Source organism: Choloepus didactylus, chromosome 2 (genome assembly GCF_015220235.1).
Source record: "Choloepus didactylus isolate mChoDid1 chromosome 2, mChoDid1.pri, whole genome shotgun sequence".
In the NCBI taxonomy this organism is placed as follows: Eukaryota; Metazoa; Chordata; class Mammalia; order Pilosa; family Megalonychidae; genus Choloepus; species Choloepus didactylus.
The window spans coordinates 121196317-121218297 of record NC_051308.1 but is presented as its reverse complement, the minus strand read 5'-3'; the positions used below and the strand labels follow the sequence as shown (position 1 = coordinate 121218297).

At 36.9% G+C, this 21981-nt stretch overlaps 1 protein-coding gene across 4 annotated transcripts in view; it reads right to left on the bottom strand.

Annotated features, from left to right (window-relative positions):
• The window catches only part of SPAG17 (sperm associated antigen 17), a 281073-nt gene that overhangs the window by 160342 nt on the left and 98750 nt on the right, over nucleotides 1-21981 (bottom strand). For all 4 annotated transcript variants that reach the window (XM_037826256.1, XM_037826259.1, XM_037826258.1 and 1 more), the window contains 7 exons: nucleotides 20177-20314; nucleotides 19973-20086; nucleotides 19227-19377; nucleotides 14609-14836; nucleotides 14296-14514; nucleotides 6299-6360; nucleotides 5636-5749 (listed from right to left, as the gene is read on the bottom strand). In XM_037826256.1, coding sequence (XP_037682184.1) covers nucleotides 5636-5749; nucleotides 6299-6360; nucleotides 14296-14514; nucleotides 14609-14836; nucleotides 19227-19377; nucleotides 19973-20086; nucleotides 20177-20314 — 1026 coding nt within the window. The remainder of the gene's footprint in view (nucleotides 1-5635; nucleotides 5750-6298; nucleotides 6361-14295; nucleotides 14515-14608; nucleotides 14837-19226; nucleotides 19378-19972; nucleotides 20087-20176; nucleotides 20315-21981) is intronic.

The window sequence follows — 21981 nt, the reverse complement described above, 5'->3', positions numbered from 1 at the left end:
AAATCAAGCAGTTATTTTCCCATTTCAAAATAGAATCTTCATTTTTCAGCATGAATTGATGCTGAGAGAGGATAAGGGGAATTGTCCAAGAACAAGAGTAAGTTTTGGTGTCAGGGCTTAAAACAGTCTTTTGACTCAAAATTCTACCATTTCCCACTTCACAGAGTGCTCTCCAGTACACCACGTTGTCTTACAGTGAAAAGAGGTGAGTGGTTTTACTGACATAATTGTTTCAATTCCAATCCTTGCCTTTTCCAAAACATACCACCCTCAGCATGCACTTCAACGGCAGCCACCAATAGAGGGCGCTTGCTTTCCTGTTTCCTTTTCACTGCCAATCAACATAAAGAAATAGAGCCACAAGAAAATCAATAAGACAGCTGTGGGGTTTTTTTTTTTTTTTTTTTTTTTTTCTAATTTTCATTTTTGTTTTCAGTAGTCTGATATAGGCAGATCTCAGTTCCCTACCATTTGGATGATCTGAAGGCATGAAATTGAATTTTGTGTTAGGAAAGAGCTGCTTTACTTTTGATTTCAATTCTACACTGATAGCATAACCAAAATAATATGTGTACTTCCCCAATCAAGTGTCCAATATGATTGTCTTTATGGAGTGGCACTTAAACTTTTACACCTGTTTCCTGAGGGCCAATACAAGAAACATACTGTAGTGAATATCTTTGCTTTATTTTTTTAAGAATTGCTACTTATGGCACTATCCATTACTGTCCTGGGTTTTTTGAAAGGCAAATTTCTCTCAGAGTTTAAATCCAGAAAACAAATGTTTTTTCTGATGAATATATATCCCTCCTTCTATTAAACAAGGAGAGCTCTGCAATCTTTGTGTTTTCATATTTGCTTTGGCTGCTAGGAAATATAGCGCTGAGTTTCTCAACTAAAGCTTTTTTATCAATCAGTGTTTGAAAAGTTTTCAAACAATAACTTCTCTCTCTTCTTTTTTTCTTTTACTACTTGGCTTTTGCTTTTTATTCTGTAGTAATGTTGCTGATCTCATTAGTTAATTAGATAATTCTTTGATTAAAAATGAACACTTTAGAGCCAGGCACTGTGCAACTACTGGGAAAACAACAATGAACAAAATAAACAAGGCTTCTGCTTTAGAAGGAATATACATTTTACTAGGGAAGACAGTCAACAAAATTGAAACAGCTTTATACTTGATACAAATTGTGGTAAGTGCATGAAAGGAAATGAATAAAGAACAGAAATTTAAGAGTGTGATGGAAGCATAATGAATTGGGGCATAGTAGTAAGAAAGAGGTTTGAATATTACCAGGATTTGTAGGCCTTGGAAAGGGTTTGAATTTCCCTCTAAAATACTATTAAAAATTGCATAGGTCATTCTGTTCAGAGAGGTGTGCCTAAGAAGATGAAATTGATAGACTATCCAATATGTAGAGAATGGACTGAGTAGGGGAAGAGTGGAAATATATTGACATTTAGGAGGATATTGCATTAGAAAAAGAAGATGGTGGTTGGATTAAACTAGGGGCAGTATAGATGATGAAGAGATTTAAGATATATATTTAGAGGTATATCCCTCAAAACTCGCTGACAGATCAGATGTGTGGGACAAAGGAAAGTCTAGAATGAAGGATGACTGTGAATGATGGTGACATCTTCTGAGATGGCCCAGGGCAGAAACATGCATAGGTGGGAAAAGTATGAGCTTCATGTGAGGCACTAAGTTTGAGGTGCCTATCAGAAATTCAAGTGGAATTTGGAGTTAGGTATATGAGTGTAGAAGTCAAAAGGGAGAGGTAATTTGGAAGATAAAAATCCATGAGTCCTTGGAATTAGGTAGCCTAGGATAGATGAGATCATCAAAAGAGTGTTTACAGAAGAAAGAAGATGGCCCAGGCCTGAGCCTTGAGGGACTTCAGTGTTTAGATGTTGGATGGAGGACAAGTGGGGGAAATTCCAAGTGCAGCACTGAGAAGGAATAAAATATGATGTCTTGGAGACCAAGAGTGGAGAGTGTTTCATGGGGAAGTAATCAGCTCTGTGATGCTGTTAAAAGGTCAAGGAAGATGAAGAATAAGTGTCCAGTGGATTTGGCAAGATAGAGATAATTGGTGACCTTGAAACTTGCAGCTTCACAGTATGGGAGGGACAGAGCCAAACTGAAATAAAATAAATTCTAAAAGGCATTTTAAATTAAAGATGAAGTATTAAACACATGCACTCTGTGACTTCCCACACAGTAAAGAGTAAAATTATTGCTTTTTAATATCACAGAATTGAAGGCCACAGGAGAAGAGACAAAGTCAACAAAATGTTAGAAGGTGGAAAGCAAGAGGTTAAGTGGTAACTGACTTTGTAGAACTTAGAAAACTAAATCCTAAGATTAATTTGGGGAGAGACCTGATGCAACCCTATTTGTATGCAGAAATTAAGAAAGGTTCAGGGAATGGCGGTACTAAGCATCTGTGAAAGTGTGGTGGAAGTAGGTTTGAAAATAGGAGGATTAAAATCTTTTTAGGAAGCAGTTAGGCCTCCCAGATCCCCTCCATAGTTCTGAGCAGCAGCCAGGCAGCTGCCCCTTCCCACCCCAGCAAAAGAAGGGAGGATTATTAACAAGAAAAGCTAAACCAGTGGGTTCTAAGAACAGGGGACCCTTGGCACAACTGAGGGAGAGGAACAGTACAGGTACAAAAGGGAATTGTGTTAAAGTCTAAATCACACTGTCCAACAGAAATATAAGGTGAGTCATAAGTGTGAGCCACATATGTAAATTCCAAAAGTAAATTTAGCCACATTTTAAAAAGTAAAGGGAAACGTAATTTTAACAATACATTTTATTTAACCCAATGTATTAAAAATATCATTTCAACATAAAATCAATATAAAATTATTAATAAGAGACATCACATTCTTTTTTACATACTAAGTTTTTTATACTTAGCTCATCTCAATTTGGACTACTTAGATTTTAAGTGCTCAGAAGCTAACCATGGTTAGTGGCTACCTAATTGGACTGTGCAAATTTAGATAATGAACAGGAAGAAGTCTAACCTCCTACCCCCATCAGCTCCCAAAACTCTGACAAGTAGGTTTATGTCTTTCAGACAGAGAATTTGATTTTTTTTCTGGAGAATCTAAATGGTCCATGAGAACAGGTCTAATATACCAACATTCATGGGTCTCCCAGGGAAACCACCCAGCAAAATGACCCTACAATGAAGCCCAAGTATTGACAACATCCCCTCCCCCACTTCATACAGAAGTTTTTAAAAAGTATTTTTAGTATTACATTATTAAAATTATCAAAGAGGCAAATATCATCAGACATTACCCTCTAAGATGACCAGTGGAAACCAAAAACATGAGCAGGCAAAAAAGGGACTTTGAGGATAAGAGAGATAATTCAAGGAGAAGACAACTTCAAAGGACTTAATGTCTTCATAGAGATAAGAGAAGGTATTGCATTATGGAATGTGAATAGAAGGCTATTAAAAGGGAATTGGTATTAAAAAAAACTTTAGGAAATTAAAATGATGGTAACATAAATAGAAGGATCAATATAAGGATTAGATGAGAAAGTTAAGCAGTATTCCCAGAACAAAAAGAAAAAATGATGAAAACTAGGAGGGAAAAGATAAGGAAACTGGATGTTCAGTCCATGAAGTCCAACATTAGAATAATAGGAGTTCCAGGAAGAAAGAACAGAGAAAACAGAGGAAAGAAAATTATCACAGAAATCATTACAGAAAATTTACCGGAATAGAAGGGGAGGAAAGGGGTCAGCAGTATAATAAACAGAAATAGAATCACACCAGGGCATATCAATAGGAAATCCAGAACATTGGAACAAAGAGATCTTAAAATCTTCAAGAGTGAATAAGAAAACAGTTTCAAGCTACTGATAAGGAATCAGAATTAAATTATTTTTCTCAGGGACAATCTTGGTAGCTAGAACACGATCAAGAAATGCCTTCAAAATTTGGAGGGAAGATAATTTTTAACTTAGAATTTTACACAAAGCCAAACTCTCAATCAACTGTAAGGGTAGAATTAAGATGATTTCAAACACGCAATGCCCCTAAATTTGCCTGTTACATATCTTAATTCAGGAAGCTATGTAAAGAAATGCTCCTCTAAAAAGAGGGAGTAGCCCAAGAAAGAAGGCATGGGATTCAGGAAACAGTGTATCCAACTGGAAAGAGAGACAGAGGGTGTGGCCAAGATGCAAGTAATGGAAAATCCCAGGGCCTCAGCTGTGCAGCAAGCCTAGTGGGCAAGCAAGGGTTCAGAGCATCTGGGAGAGATATAACTAATACAATAAAATAAATTGAATATCTGTTGGTTTAAATATATTGAGAGGACATTTACTTAATGGTAGAGAGTTTGGGGGTGAATTAATGATAAATACACAGCAAACTAAACAAATGGGGGCAAAAGGCAATTACTAACTCCAGGGAAATAGAATACTATATACTTCAGTTGTGACTACCATGTATATAACAGAAATAAATATTGAATATCAATATAACCAAAAATTATATAGCTAGTGTCAGGGAATAGTAAGAAGTGCTAGTGTAAGGGGTGGGGGGTGTGTGTGTGTGTGTGTGCATGTCTATGTCTATGTGCATGCTTTGGGTGCGAATGGGCAAAGCTAACTATCTTCTGAAGAGGGAGTAAATTGATAATGATGCCCAAAACTAAAAACCTAAAAGTAAAACACAAAATATGCTTGTTATTTAGAGATAACAGAGTTGAGTATCAAAAGAAACAGGTAAATCTGTTGGACAATTTTGCCTCTGGCAATTGAGGCAAAATTGAGGCAAAAATCCCCAGGCAGGGGATTACTATTTTTCATAATAATACTCTTTGGAGAACTTTCTGACTTTTAAAATATGTGGCTATAAATATGTGGATTAAAATACTTTGATATAAAAAAATTCAAATTAAAAAGACAAACCAAAAAAGAGTACAGGTTTTTGTATAAAATCCAAAAACAACAAAAGGAATTAGTTTTAGGATTTCTTGTTATTTTGCGTAGAAGTTAAGATTAAGAGACCAAGTTCTGTCAGATTACTTGGGATCATATCTTGACTCTGTCATTTACTAGCCATGGGACTTTGGGCAAAAGTTACTATTGGTGCCTCAGTTTCCTAATATGTAAATAGGGTTATTGTGAGGATTAAATGAGCTAATAATACATGCTAAACAATGTCTAGAACATGGTAAGTACCTAATAAATGTTAGTCATCACAGTTTCCACAGACTTGTTAACAGTGTCAGGAAAAACTTTGCAATGTAGTGAAAACTGAATAGAACTGACAGGTGATATGGGAAAATATGTGGCTGCTTCCCAGCAATGCCTTACTTTTTGTCTAGAAACTATGTGCAATAGTCATGCACACTTATTTTTTTTTTTCTTAAATAGTTTTATAAAAACATCCTTTTGGAAAGTATATTTTGAGCTATTCTGAAATGTCCCTGGAAATGCATAGTTCAATCTGGGAATGAATTCATTTTAAAGCCAAAGTATAAGGGAATATTGACCTAAACTAGATCTGAGAGAGTGAATTTGAAGTGAATTGTTCTAAATCACACCATTACTCCCCAGACCTATCCTACTGTCTCTAGGAGAATCAGAGTCCATTAATACCTGAAGCAGTATTTTTGGTTTAAAATGTTCAGTAAAACTCCAATCCATTAGACTGCGCTGCTGCATTCTTTTTATGTCCTCTAAATTTGCTTCCACCATCATCTTCTTGGGTTTCTAAAAAAATCACAGGAATACAATTTCAGCTTTAATTTAATTGAGCCCTCCTGAACTCCACCAACTAACCAGTATACACTCCATCTAATTGGGGAAATCTGCATATGTATAAATCCATATGGCAACATTTTAGAAGAACTGCTGCCAGAAAGAGTATGCCTTTGACTTTTTTTTTTATGGCCAACATAATCTAAATATTTTTATTGTTAGGTTATACTCTTCTGAGTCCTGTTAGCAATTATAGGCAGGTTTTCTGAACTCACTTCAAGACAGCATTAGTTCTACATGGCTGTATGGTCAGCAGGTGTTTGTGAAGATGCCAAGCCACACTGTCTAGAGAGGAGCATGAAGCTTGGAAGTTTTGCTTAAGCCAGCTAGTAAAATTAACCCATTTCTCTCCAGCTAGAGCTGTTCTTGGGATATCTGAAGAATGCCTCTCCTCTAGCATTAGCATTTTCCTAAGCATCTTTGTGTGTTTCTCACTCTGGGTCACGATTTTCTTAGACCATCCTACTTGTCATCTACATTTTTAGGAAAATAATTTCTTACCTTTTCAAGAGGATCGGGCTGTGTGACTGCTTCATGTTTGATCTCATTGTTCGTGGTCTGCTCTGTAAATCAAAGACACCAATATCCAGTTGTGTTTGGGCTTTGTTCTTGCCTTGGTCAGTCCTGTGCCTTTTTGTTGCCCATATGATCTATGTTTCTGTGCTGAAAAGGCAATTCCTGAAAGGCATGTTTCATGCCTCCAAAAAGATGTCTGTGTCAAGAATCCTAAATCAGGGTTTACCTAGAAAAGTCATGCTAAACTCTTTGAAAAGACCCCAGCCTCCTATATTGAATTTATATCATATCAGCTCTTCTGTCTTCAGACAGTATCACTCACTTCTAACAATGTACCATTACAAGTTGCAAATACCTACTGATTAAATGGACTATACCAATTGCTTAGTGCACATCATTTGTTTAATCATGCTGGTGACCAATTGCCTTTTCAAACTTCTGTGGGTCTTCTCTGGTTGGTGATAGACTAGGGTGGGGCAGGGGTATATGAAAAGAACTACCAGATAAATCCATCTTCTGTTAGTGTGATTATTTTACCATTCTGCAAAGGTCTTCTCTTATTTGTTAATCATTTATTCATTTGAAAACCATTTATTGAGCATCTGCAGATTTACAGATGGAGTTTAATAAAAGCTAGTTAACTGAATAAATGAATGGGTAGCTGGACTCCAAGGCACCATACAATGGACTTATATAATAATCATGCACACAAGCTCTTCCTGTGACCAGTGAGTACACTTTCATGATGACTGGGATTAAGATATCATCCTTGACTATGTTGCAAACAACCATGTAAATGCAGAGAGGAAGCAAATTCATGCTTTTGGTTTCTGTATGACCATGTGTTAGTAATTCCAAAAGTTAAAAAATGTTACATAGAAAAAAAGAGTTCCATGATAAGTAAGCTTAACATGGATAAACAGACATCTTTACTGTGAATGTCTCAGAACATGTAATATGCTCTTGTGATAACGAATCTTTAATAGAGAAATGGATACTGCATATGGCATTTTCCAAATATGATCAAAGAAATGGGGTATGAGGGTGAATCTTTTGGGACACACTTGTGATGCTGCTGAACATCTGAGCCAACATTTAAGCTGTTGCCCTTCAATAATAGAGAGGCTGTGCTCTAAGTTGTACATGAAATGGCGCTAGCCTATCTCTCCAAATGCATCTCCTTCCACTGTCTTCCGTGTTTCTTTCCAATCCAGACACACTGGCCTGGCTTGCTGTGCATTGGGGATTTTGTGCTTGCTTTTCCCTGTCTGGCAAGCTCCGCCCCTAGACCTGTATCAAACCCTTCCTTCATTCAGAGTGTTGCTCAAATGTCGTATCTTCAAGAGCCTTCTGCCTTTCATACTGCTTTATTTTTTTAATATTCATTTTATTGAGATATATTCACATACCACGCAGTCATACAAAACAAATCGTACATTGGATTGCTCACAGTACCCTTACATAGTTGTACATTCATCACCAATATCAATCCCTGACACCTTCATTAGCACACACACAAAAATAACAAGAATAATAATTAAAGTGAAAAAGAGCAATTAAAGTAAAAAAGAACACTGGGTGCCTTTGTCTGTTTGTTTGTTTGTTTCCTTCCCCTATTTTTCTAATCATCCATCCATAAACTAGACAAAGGGGAGTGTGGTCCTTATGGCTTTCCCAATCCAGTTGTCACCCCTCATAAGCTACATTTTTATACAGTCATCTTCAAGATTCATGGGTTCTGGGTTGTAGTTTGATAGGTTCAGATATCTACCGCCAGCTACTCCCATTCATTAGAACCTAAAAAGGGTCATCTATATTGTGCATAAGAGTGCCCACCAGAGTGACCTCTCGGCTCGTTTTGGAATCTCTCTGCCACTGAAGCTTATTTCATTTCCTTTCACATCCCCCTTTTGGTCAAGAAGATGTTCTCTGTCCCACGATGCCGGGTCTACATTCCTCCCCGGGAGTCATATTCCACGTTGCCAGGGAGATTCACTCTCCTGGGTGTCTGATCCCGTGTAGGGGGGAGAGCAGTGATTTCACCTGCCAAATTGGCTTAGCTAGAGAGAGAGGGCCACATCTGAGCAACAAAGATGCCTTAGGGAGGAGGCTCTTAGGCACAATTATAGGGAGGCCTAGCTTCTCCTTTGCAGCAACAGTCTTCCCAAGGGAAAATCCTGTGGTAGAGGGCTCAGCCCATCAAACCACCAGTCCCCTATGTCTGTCAACTGCTTTATTTTTAATCATATCATAAATAGTGCTGATAACTATATTTGTTTATGGTATGTCTCCCCACCTCAGAGGTAGCTTCCTTGAGAACAGGAACTTTATTTTATTTTCTCCACTGAATCCTGAACACCTGGCACATGGCAGGAATTCAGTAAAAAATTTTTTATTTAATCAAGAAAATCCATATCATACATTGCAACTGGAAATGAATATAGAGCCATACAGAGAAAGCAGAAATGTGAAAGAAAATCTACAACAAAAGCTTAATTTGGGGGTTAGTGTAAGGTTTAACTTTTCATTCTGTAGCAAGGGGAACCGTACTTTGACTTCTAGAGGGAGTAGTTAATTTGCCTACCAAGAACAGGGTGATGTTTTTCTTTCTTTTAGGAGCATAACTTCTTACGTTTTCACTCTAGTTCATCTTTCCTTGGGCCAGTGAAGGTGACAGCATGAATGTTCCATTTCTATTTAGAGGAAAACTATAAAGCCAATTCGACTCAGTGTTTATATCCACTCAAGAAAAAACTCAGGCCAACTATAACTCTACGTAGACTGTGATGTCCCATGTGTCCTTAAAACAACTGATACGAAATCTGTGGAATAAAAATTATTCTATTCTAGTCTAACAGTTTCCGAGAGATTTGATATCCCCTCTTATTCCCTCCTGTGTCAAAGGATCCAGCAAAAAAACTCTCCAGTTTAGAAATTATGTTCTAAAAATTGTGCCTTGGTTATTTCGCCAAAAGAGAGCACATTCTAAATCTAATCTGAATACTTTTTTTAATCGTATATTAATAATCAACTTTTCCTTTCTTTTTGATTTTTCCTTTCAACCGCATAATCCTTTGACAGTGTGATTCAGTAGTTTTTTGACACATCTGGAAATGGATGCTTTCTCATCTCTTTGAAAAACAGCTTTCCTAATCTGTTTTACTTTAGAGATAACAAGATCCCTCTGCAAAGCAGTTACTTTATTAAAAAAACACCCAGCAAGCATAAAGGGCACATCTAAACCTATAGAGCCTCATGGTTATCAACTCTTAGGTTTTTCATAAATATCCAATAGGACCTGTCAAGTTCAAAAACAGTCTCAGATGGAAATCCAGTCTTTGGTTAAAAAAAGCACAAATATTAAGCCTTCATGTCCAGGAACAGGCTTTTATATGTATTTGATGCTAAATGGGTTGTGCTGGAAATAATGAATGATTGTTCTGTTTAAAGAGGTTTAAAATGGCTGCTTTTGCAGTAACTGTGATTCAGAGTTAGTGAAAAAAAATGCAAGATCAAAAATAAAAAATAAATACATGAACAATTTCTAAGTATGCCATAGCCACAGTGACATACTGGGGCTCAGCTGCCTTCACCCATTCTTATGTAATGGTTTCTTGACATAGACCCATATACAGGTCATAGGTTCCACTCTCAAGATTGCTTGGCTTCTAGAATACCACTAGGATATCCACTATAGCATTTTCAGCCCTGATTATTTAGGGAGTTGCTATAATCATCTACTTTCCTCCAGAATCCAGAACCCCAGTTTACGAGGTCTGACCAGCAGGTGGCAAGAGTTGTCTGAGAAAAACTAAATATCAGTTACTAAAAAGAAGGAAAAAAAAAATTCAGTCTTTACATTTCTCTCAGCTATTCTGGCTCCATATTACCCCAAAGTGACTTCTTTGTCATACATCTATATTCCCACAGGATACACTAATGCCATGATGTCTCAAGTTAACTTATTTTACTTAATTTTGTAAGGTAGGCTAACAGGTAAAGGTATATAGAACAGAGAAGTAGGAAATCTACACTATTGGGAAGGAAGGAAGAACCAAAGACAACAAAACCAGGATAAGAATCAGCATGAAGAAGAGACGACAAACATGGCTAAACCATCAGTTGCATCACTAGGAATATCTCTAACTGAGGAAGCCACAGGGCACAGTGGAGGAACATTGGTTTGGATCCTGGCTTCAGCTGTGTATGTTGTTGAACAAGTTACTTAACCTCTTTGAATCTTAGTTCCTTGTCTGTGGAACTGGGTTGATAGTATCTTCCTCACAAGAGTGATGAGCATATAAATTATTGGCTAATATACATAAACTATCTTAGCATAGTGCTTGGAATGTAGCAGGGCGATATTAGATAAATGTTATCACTTTCCCTCTTATTTATCCCTCCACTTATCTGCTCTGCCAATGGGCAAGTGACTTTCCTAATCCCACTCCACTGCATTACTTCCTCTAATACCCTCATCTATATAAATGAAAATGGTAAGATAGCCATTCAGTCAATACTAACTTAACACCTAATCTCCGGTGGTACTTGGCACTTGTTTTTTAAACACTTTTACAAAATATGAACTAGAACACATACAGAAAAGTGCATGAAACATAAACGTTCAATATAATGAATAATTATAAGGACAAGTGCCAGTATCCCAGATACACCCCTGTGTGTCTTTTAACAATCACAGAATTATTAATTGTAATAATATTTTGCGGATTGTTCTGGGTTTTCTACATAACCAATATTTACAAATAATAACAGTTTTGTTTCTTCCTTTTCAAACCTTACACTTTGTACCTCCTTTTCTTTCCTTACTGAGTTGGCTAGCACCTCCAATGCAACATCTAATACAATTGCTGACAGTGGACATCCTCCTGATCTCAAAGCGAACTCTCTCAACTTTTCACCTTGATGTGTAATGTTTACTATAGTATTTTCAAAAGTGATCATTGTAAGACTGGGGAATTTTCCTTCTATTCTTAGTTTGATGCAATTTTTTTTCATTAATTGTTATAGAATTTTATCAAGTACTTTTTCTGCAGCTGTTGAGATGATTATACTATTTTTGTCATTAATATTTAATTAATAAATTCTGTTGATTTTCCAGTGTATGTGTTTTTCTTGTATTCCTGCTACAAATATTCATTCATGATGTGTTATTAGCCTTGAGTGTATTGCTGATCAGTTTATGTTTTATTCAGGATTTTTGCATCCATGTCCATGAATGAGTTTGATCTATAATTTTCTTTTGTTGCACTATCATTGTCAGTTTTATTATCAAGTTTATGCAAGCTTCAAAAATTATTAGAGGAAGGTAAACTATTTTTATATGCTCTGAAATAATTTTTGTTACAATTATTTATATTTTGAATGTTTGGTAGCACTTGTCAATGATAATTTGGTCTTGGAGTATCCTATGTGGAAAGATTTTTGATTATTGATTTTAATTTATGTAAATTGTATAAGACTATTCAGGTTTTCTATTTCTCCTTTTTTTAAGTGAGAAGTTGTGGATTTACAGAACAGTCATGAATAAAATAGAGGATTCCTATATACCCCCCTAACACCAACACCTTGCATTGGTGTGGAACATTGTTACAATTTATGATAGCACATTTTTATAATTGTACTACTAAGTCCATGACGGAGAAATTTTAGATTGTATGTAGGGTAGCAGAATAAAAATTTTAAAAAATCAGTGGAACTACACTACACAGTGAACCCTAAGTTCTACTTCTTCAAGTCTTTTTGGAGAACATATGGCCAGTAATTTGCCCCTTTAATTCTCAAATTTACTGGGATAAAGTTATTTGTATGCTCTTATTATCTTTTTACTTTCTGTAGTATCTAGAGTAAGTTCTCTGTTCTATTCCTGATACAGTTATTCGTGCATTCTCTCTTTTTGTGATCAACCCTGTATAAAAGGTTTTTCAATTTTATCAGTCTTTTCAAAGAACCAAACTTTTGCATTTGTTGGTCCTCTCTACTGCATATATCTTTTCTATTTTATTGATTCCCAGCCCTATTTTGTTTCTTTCCTTCTACTTCATTTGGATTCATTTTGTTGATCTTTATCCAACTGCTTGAGATTGATGTTTATATCATTAATTTCAGCCTTCTTTTAAACAGGCATTCATTTAAAGGTATAAATTTCTCTTTGAATATTGCTTGCTTTAGCTGTATTCTGTAAGTTTTGGTATTCAGTATTTTTGTAATCATTCAGTTCAAAATATTTTTAAATTTTTGTTGTGATTTATTTTCTTTAACCCAGGTGTTGTATAGAAGCATACTTGTTAATATGGGAGACTTTCTCTTTATCTTTTGGTAATTGGTGTCCATCATAATTCCACTATGGCATGTGAACATACTCTGTATAATTTTGATCCTTTGAAAATTTGTTGAGACTTGTTTTATGGTCCAGCATATGGTTAAGATTTTAAAAGTAGACAATTATTATCTCCGAGAAGCTATGGTGTTGTAGAGTTCTTAATTTAGGCATATGAATAATTATAATAAGTAGTAGGACATGATAACTCCCATAAGGGAAATGTAGGTCAATTATGGTCATGAGCATGTTAACAAAGCATTTCCAGATGGACACATCAGATAAGGCTTCATGGAGGTGCCACTGAAACCTAGTCATAAATAAAAAGAGAACCCTGGATGGAGGCTATTGTGAAGAAAGGCAAGGAGATTGAAAAGAGCAGGCTGGGTAAAGGAAATAAGGCCTGGTTCTGTTAGGCTGGAGCACAGGATGAGTGAGCAAAAGGAAAAGGTTGGAAAGGAATTTTGGAAAAGTAGTTTGGTACTAGTGGAGAAGCGTAAATCAGGCTAAGGAGTTGGGTTCTGTTTTGCAGTTAATAGGGAGCCATTGAAGGTTATGAGCAGAGAAATATCTGATCTGTATTTTAGGTAGATTAATCTGGCAGCTGTGTGTAAGGTAACACAATACAAATCTAACCTAATATTCTATAGTTCTTACAACAATATTTATGATGCTGTACTGTACAACAGGGTATTGTAATAGCCTGAGCTATAAGGGGGAGAGGAAGGGAATCCATGGTCCTTGAGCATTGATTTTGTACCAAGCTCTGTGCTGAGCATTTTACTATATTGTTGCAGTTAATGTTTTATAATTTTTGCATGTAATTACAATAACCATGTGAAATACCAATGATGACAGTTTTAATTATGCTAACTGCACTAAATTTACTAATGTATGAGAATGGTCTAAGAGCTATTAGAATATTTTGAAAAACAAGGATTGAAATAAGGAGGACTTGCTGAATCAGAACATTCAATTTATAATGAAGTTTAGTTAACCAAATACCTGAGGCATTAAACAGTTTCTCAATTGAAATAGGGAGGTATTTGAATTTAAATTTAAATAATGCAACTTGAAACAAACTTATGGTTTATGCATTCTATAATAATATCTTTTCACAGATAGCATTTTCATTAATAATAATAATTCATTCATTCAACAAACATTCATTAAACACCTACAAGTGCCAGGCATGAGCAAATAACAACAACAACAAAATATCCTCATTAGGCTTTGCAACTTATAAAAGACTGTACATACAATTGTCTTGTTTGATGTTTGTATTAGTGATGTAGCTACACAAGGTAGCAATTTTTATCATCACATTATATATTTAAAGAAACAAGGTTCCAGGGAAGGTAAGGGGTTTGATAGGTCTCTGAAAAAGTAAATGATAGCACCTAGACTGAAACCTGGGCTTCCTGGTTTCTATTGCGGGAATATTTCTTATTTCACATGCTTTATAATAAAATGTGTAAGTGAATTGAATTTAGCTTTTGTGATTTAAGTAAAAGCAATAATTCATTTTTTAGTACTTTAATCCAGGCACCTCCACACATCAGAGGCTTTCTGATATATTTTTTAGAGTTATTCCCCATTACCTTTCCTCCAATACACATATATACACAGACACGGGTTTACTTACTCAATGTCTCAAGTTGGAACTGTGTCTTCAAGCTGGTCTCCTGCTCTGACAGCTCTCTATCATTGAGGTCTAAAGGTTTGGTACTATCCAAGTCAGAATTCTTCACATTTTTAGCATCAGGCTGGTCAGGATCTGAAGGTTCTCTTTTGGTCTCATCATCCTGCAAGGACCTTGACCAATTCTGATCCACAAATATTATTCTATCTTTGCATTCATTATCTAGCCAGTGTAAAGAGGATCCATGAGAAACACTACTAGAAAAGTTACAATCATAAAATGCAAGAATGCCTTTCATTCCCTCCATGCAGTGTACCTGTTTGGTTTTTGGCCTCTTGGGTGCTCATTTTCACGATGTGTTTTTGCCTTATCTGTTTAGCAAATCTGGCAGGGTTGTCCCATGGTATGTTGAACATCTCAGAATCCGTCCCACACATCATCCCAGAAGGTTTCAGTTTTCCTTGTTCATCAACCTCAGAGAGCTTCAGGCTCTCAAATGTAAATACCTTGAAAGCTCGTTCTACTTCATTCCAGCTCAAGGCTTCTGAAATAAAGCAGGAGCTGTGCTGCTAGGAATGCTCTTATTACCACATGGTACAAGGGTTACAGAAGGGCAACAAGGGGGCTGTTGGGCCAGAATGACAAGGGAGTCCACTGTGGCTGGTGTTTCTTTGGAGTGGACACCTTGATGGATGTGTACCTGGTTTTAAACATGGGCTCCACAATTCTGCAACACATATCAAAGGTATCTAACAACCAAAAATCTATAACACCAAGATATGGTTTATCAAGATAATGTTCCCAAACTACTTCATAGTCTATTCAATATTAGGTGTCCAGATTAATTCACATGAATTTCCTATGATACTACATTGGTTGGATAGGCTTAAAACTTATTTTTGAGCAAATTACCTTTTGCTGCTGTTGTAATTTAAAACAGAGAAATTATTCACTTGTGTCTATTATAGGCTGTTACATTCACTAGACTTTCTTTTATTACGGCTCAAGAAAGGCTTCCCCAACTCACATGAATTGGTATGGTACTTTCCATAGTCCCACTTCAAAGTTTATTAGCTTTCTATGGGCTCTATTCATTTGTACATTTATTCTTATACAGCATTCATCCATCCATGCATTTACTCACTCAGTCTGTGATTATTATTTTCTATGTACCATGTAATTAGCACAGGCACCTGGGATTCAAAGAAAATAAGATTTAGTTTTTGTACTCTACACATTAAGGTAGAGGGATGGGAGGTAGGGATTCACTAATAAACATGGACTTTAATGAAGGAAAATGAAATAATGGTGGCAGATCAACGATTCAGAGTCACTTCCTTTTCTCTCCAACATGAGGGCAGTGGGAGGGGGTCCTTTTGAAGAAAAAACAAAAACAAAAACATAGGGGGATTCAGATGAGAGGCAGGCAAGAGGCAAAAGAATTTCAGAATAAAGGCGAGTTTGCTCAGTCATTCATTTTACAAATAGTTTTTCAGCACCTATAACGTGTCAGTGACTATAAAAGCTGGGAACATAGCTCTGAACAAGGCAGCGAACAAATCCCTGCTCTTATGGAACATCCATTCCAGTGCGTGAAAACAGAGAGTAAACAGATAAGTGTACAATGTATCAGAGTTGGTAAGAAGAATAAAGCTGTGTGAAGGAATAAAAAGTGATAGTGGTTTGGGGATGGGTTCTATTTTTTATAAGGAAATTTGAGAAAAACTCTCTGAACAATTAAGCAAAACATGAAAGAAGTCAGGGAAGCAAGTCATAAGGTTATCTGGGAGAAAAGTGACCAAGGCAGGGAAAATAGCAAGTACAAAAGTCCTGAGGCAGAAGTGTGCTTGAAAAGTTCAAGGAATTTCAGTGAGGCCAATGAAGATGAAGAGTTGTGGAACAAAGAGAGATTGACAGGTGATAAGCTGTAAAAGTGGGTGGCAGGCAGTCTGGATTTTACTCTGAGTGAAATGGGGCACCGCTAGTAAGTTTTGAGCTGAGAAGGCACATGATCTGACTAACATTTCAGAGAGCCATTCAGGTTGTTATGTGAAGAAAAGAGTTACAGAATAAAGCCATTCTGGTTGCTGTGTAGGTAAAAAGGTAGAACCCCATAGACCAGTTGGAAAACTATTGAAATAGTCCAGGTGAGAGCTGATGGTGAACTGGGCTGGGATGGTAGTGAGGGATGTGGTGGGGTTGTTTGTGGAGTGGGAAAAAGAAAGAGGAATCAAGGATAACTCCACAGTTTGGTGGAAAATGGTTGCCATCTACTGAAATAGGGAAGGATGTGAGGAACATATTCGCAGGTGTGGAGGTAATTGAGAGTTTGCCTGTGGAACTGTTAAGTTTGAGGTGCTTAAAGAGAAAAGAGGACGGAGAGGCAGGAGAATAAAGCAGTTGGAATGGGGCATGTAAGTGGGATATGTGTGAAGTTTCAGTGGCAGTTACAGAAACAAGAACCTTGTGCTGTGTGTAGAACTGAGGTGGGGAGAGAACAGAATTATGTTGTAAGGTAGAAGGAGAAATGGGATGTGGTAGGATAAAGGGAAAGCACAGATTTCTGAGGAACATCAGGGAGGGGGTAAGCTACGTGAACAACAGATAAGACATACCCAGAACCACTAAGCCTGTATGAAATTCCATGAGGCTATGGTATGACAGTATTCAAAAGATTCTGGCTTTTACTATTACTAAGCCTACTTCCAAAATGAACAAAGAAATCAAGAATAAAATGTATGCTAGTTTGGCCAGAGTTGGAAATGAAAGGAGAAGAATCTGTACCCACTTTTCTCCTTTCTAGGTCAAATACCTTCTCGTCAAGTTTAATATTCCTTCATATGAGTAGAAATGCATCAGTATATTGCCTCAGATAGGATATAGGATTTGTTCTGGGAAACAATTGCTTATATCATAAAATCCCAGTGAACTCTGCAATAAGAAGCTGATTCCAGATCGTCTTAATCACCCCTCCTCCCACTGTCATTAAAGGACATAAAATGGCTTTTCCTGTTTTGAGAAGAGGTTAACTCGAATCAACTCACTATCAGCACCACAGAGATGGGGTGGGGGTGGCTCTCTAATCATCTTTTATTCCCAGTTTCCAGGATCCATTATGGCATACAGAAAGTGCTCAATACAGGCAGATTGTACCTTCAGATCCCTACTGTGATTTCCTTCCTCTCTCTGCTCAGTGATATAAGGAAAGAATGTCTGACTGGACATTACAGACCAGAACTTTAGTCTCAGCTTTCACAACATTTTTACAATCTTAGGGCAAATAATTTAACCTCCCAGGATTTCAGCTTTCTTAAATGTGGGCTAGATTAATTTTGAAGTTCCTTTTAGTTGGAAAATTTTATGGTTTCATGATTCATACTTAATAAAAAATTAATTTCTGAAGATAAATAATGTCAGAATTTGATCTCAGGATGGGATTAAATCTGAGCTTCCAGATAGTACAGGTTATAAGATATCCACATCTGCCTCCAAGGTCAAACTCTCTCTTATTTCCCTCCGTCCTGGGGTGTGGGGGGAGTGCTTGGGTTAGTTTTAACCTGGTGAACATTCCTGCCAAGTTCAGATGACCCGGATCTTCTTTTTCTCTTCTGTGATTAGAAAAAGGGTTAAGGGGGACAGAGAGAAAAAAGTTCCCGAACATAATATCTCCTTTATAAAGAAGAGGGGCCTAGTTGGGAGCTGTGGTTGTTCTGGGTAAAGCATGTTGTAAAGAGGTAGAGGGAGAGATCTTTCTCGCCTCCCTCACTTAGGAATGTTCCAAAAGAGGATATACGAGGCAAGAAAACCTGGGAGAGTGGTCAAGAAATTTGGGTAAATCAAACTGACCAAAGAGACATTTGCTGTCAGAGAGTGCTCCCTTTACTGTTTTCCCACTCTCTGACCCTAGTTGCCATTTAATCTCTCAGCTAGTGAAAAAGCATGGAGCCAGTTAGAGCCAGATGATTGGATGATCAGATAAAGGGTGATCCAATCTCTAACTTGTCATTCAAATGGTGAGCTATACATAGTTTCTTATTTACGAGTCAAGATATGGCTGAATTAGTGTTTCTTCCATTTTGTTTATCAAGAAAAGAGCTTTGTTACAATTTTATATCATCATGAATTTCCTAAACTACTACACAGGTCTATTCAGTAATTATCTTTTGCACTAGAATATAGCACTATGATCTTTTCTTAGTGTGTGTGTGAAAAATTTATTTAACTTAATGTTATGTCTGATCTGTTGATTCAGATTGGATAAAAGGGAAGAAACTTTGAGTACCAAAATCATTCTGGAACTTTTTCATTGATCATAGGTGACTGCCTTGTGATATGACGCACCACAGGTTTACTAGAAGAATATAAAATGTGGATTCAAAGGACAGATATCTCTGAATTGGGGCAAAGTTGCATTGTAAGGCCTGTTCTTCACACTTTGCAGATAATGTCTTTCCAACGTTATTGTAATATCTGAGTGATTTGCAATGATGATAAATGGAGTAGTGAGTCAGTGGGTGGAAGGAGAGCATTGTCTTGGGAAAAATTGCAGTATTTTGAAATGGGGAAGTTTTTATTTTTTAATTTTTAAAATATATGGACCTTTACTCCTTTTAGCTAGGATAGGGATTACCATGTTATCTTCAATGATGCAGTGGGGGGATGTGATAGGGGAGTAAAAGAGATTATTCTGGTTGTGGTAACAGTGAAAACAAAACCAATTAGGTCAAATTGAAGAATGTTATGCATGAAAGCCATCATACTTTTGCTAATGCCATTATTCAAGATAAGAAATTTGTAGTCAATCAAATTACCCACCTCGGTCTCTGGCAGGCCTTTCAATAATCAAAATACTTTGAGCAATAAGGGTGTACTCTTATGAGGCACACATGACCATTAAGGGATGAGTTTAAGCTAAGATGGAGCAATGTACTCACCACTTGTACAAAAGTGCATGAGTTCATGGATCATAGCTAGACGTTTAGTGCTGTTCCATGGTGGGGGCAGAGGGAATTGAAGGAATTCCCACAGTGGCAACTTGGACTGCATCTCCTGCTCAATTTGAACTGGGTCAAAATTCTTTTGGTCCTGATGAAAAAGAACAACACGACAGAAGGCATTAAAGTAAGCTGTGAGTACCTTATGCATATGGAGAAGGCAAAACTTGATACCCTCACTCTCATTATTTGGGAACGTGGGGAATCAACAGTAATTGGGGAAGACAAACTTGGTAATTTGCTGAAGGACAAAAACGCCAGTTCCCACTTTGCCAGAAGTTGCTGGTGTACAAAAACAACTGATTCTTCAATTCAGACTGACAAATAGCCAAGGCCTCATATATATTCATGTTTCCTTTCTGAGATTCTTTTCTGGCTTCCACTATTATTTAAAACAAATAACTATAAGGTTTTAATGAGGTCCCCCATGCAAATTTGGTGGTAGTCACAATTGATTAAACGGTTAATTGGATTCTATAATAAGGCAAGTATTCTTTCCTGATGTAATTTCTCTCTTACCCAATTTGCATTTTCTCTGATATTTCACTGTGCAAGCCAGTATCTATTTTGTACATTACTTTTAATCGGCATGCGTAAAATTGATCTAATTAAGATTCCTTTAACCAAATGATTACAAATGCACTTTCTTGCCTCAGTTATCTTTAGGGTATCCTGATTATTGTTACCTTTAGTGAGTACTTCTTGTGGGCATGTGCATCATGATAATTCAGTAGGAGAGGGCCTTTGGGCCCTGCTTTGCTTTCACTTTCTTCTTCGGGTAAGAATATTTCATGGAGATTCTGTTTAAATTGAAATAATAGCAGTTGAAAGACAGAATCCATACTTTTTCAAAGCATGAAAGCCCTTTTGGCTAGCTCATGCCAACTGACCTTTTTCTCTCTCCCTGAGAGGCAGAGAGAGGGCAGGATGGACACAATGTGAGCTGCAATTCTGTGGTCTAACCCATCTGCTCGCGGGGGCAGCTCCACCAGACTGGGGGGCACAAGCTCTTCTTCAGTTGCCACAACCTATTGCAATAAACAGTTGAAAGGAATTGGTTTAATGGTCAGTTCTTAACTGATACTTATTTCCGTTGCTCCGAGTGAGACAGGACCATTTCTACCAGTAAAGTAGCAGCAGTTATGCAAAACTGGCAAATTATCAGTGATCATCAAACTAAAAGGAAAGGTGTTTGCAATCCATGTATTAAAGTAGATATATTTCTAATACATATATTAAGATAGATAAGACAAAATGCAAATGGTCAACAAGAAACTTGACATTGTAAATGCCAAAATAACAATGTATTATAACTTTTTCTTGAATATTTCCTTTTTTATGGCACTCAGTGTTCACACCTCTCTGGATTCAATAAATATTAACTGAATGCCTACCATATGCATTCAATTACCTCCTTTAAGCTTTACAGCAATATCATGGTGTAGATATTATTTTCCGTTTTATAGAAAAGGAACTAGTGTGAGTGAAGTTAAGAGACCCAACCCCAAGGCTATTTTGTGAGAGAACCTGGAGTTTAGGTCAAGTCCTCATGCTTTCTTCAAGAATAGAAGAGTTATAAAACGATGAAATCAATAATGGGTAATAGTCTCCTTAATGTGAGGAATGTCTAGAAAGATTAAATGCCTTGGTCAATTTTACATAGCAAATGAATTACTGAGGTTGGAAATATAATCAAAACAGACACCTTAGTTCACAGTTTTTCTTTCCACCCTAAATCTCACAATCATCTTCTATGATTTTAACATCATTCCACACAGTTTCTCAACCTTGGTACTGCTGACATTTTGGACCAGATAATTATTTGTCTTGCGGGGGCGGGGGGGGGGGCTGTCTTGTGCACTGGAGGATGTTTAGTAGCATTCCTGACCTCTACTCAGTATATGCCAGGAGTATTTATCCCTCCTGACCCGAGTTATGACAAACAAAATATTCTCCAAGCATTGCCAAATGTCCCCGGAGGCCCAAATCATTCCCTGTTGAGAACCAAGATGATAACTCTAGAGTGACAACAAAATAGCCTCCTAATCCTTTATCTTTGATACACCCTCCACTTTCAAAAGAGTCAACTACACACCATCTCCACTCCAAAGACCATCCCAAACTGTACTACCTCTGAAATGTGAAACTCTAAATCCCTACACTTAATATTTTTGATTTCCTTATTATTAAGACTTTATTCATTCAACATGTATCTATTGAGTGCTCTCATGTTTCAGGCACTGAGCTCAGCACCTATGCCCTTTGGCCCTTGACTCCTGCACTTCAGCTAGCCCACAGGGCCCTCCTCACCTTGCTTTCTGTACTGTTAAGCAGCCTATTCTCTTGCCAGCTGTCTTACTTCCCAGCATACTTATCTTTTCATTTCCCTGTCCTGAAAATCACCCAGCCTGGGATCCATCCTATGGTTTGATCTCTCTGCTCTCTATGCCCCATTTCAAAATCACATCTAATCTCATTTGGATCCTCAAATCCATTTTGTAAGCATTTTATTTAAACTTATATTTTGCAAAATTTCAAATCTACAGAAAAGTTGAAAGATAGTACAATGAATACCTACATATCTTTCAATTAGATTCACCAATTATCATTTTTCCCACATTGCTTTGTTCTTTGTAAATCTAATGATAATAATAATTATTATTAACACCGATGAACCATTTGAGAATAAGTTACA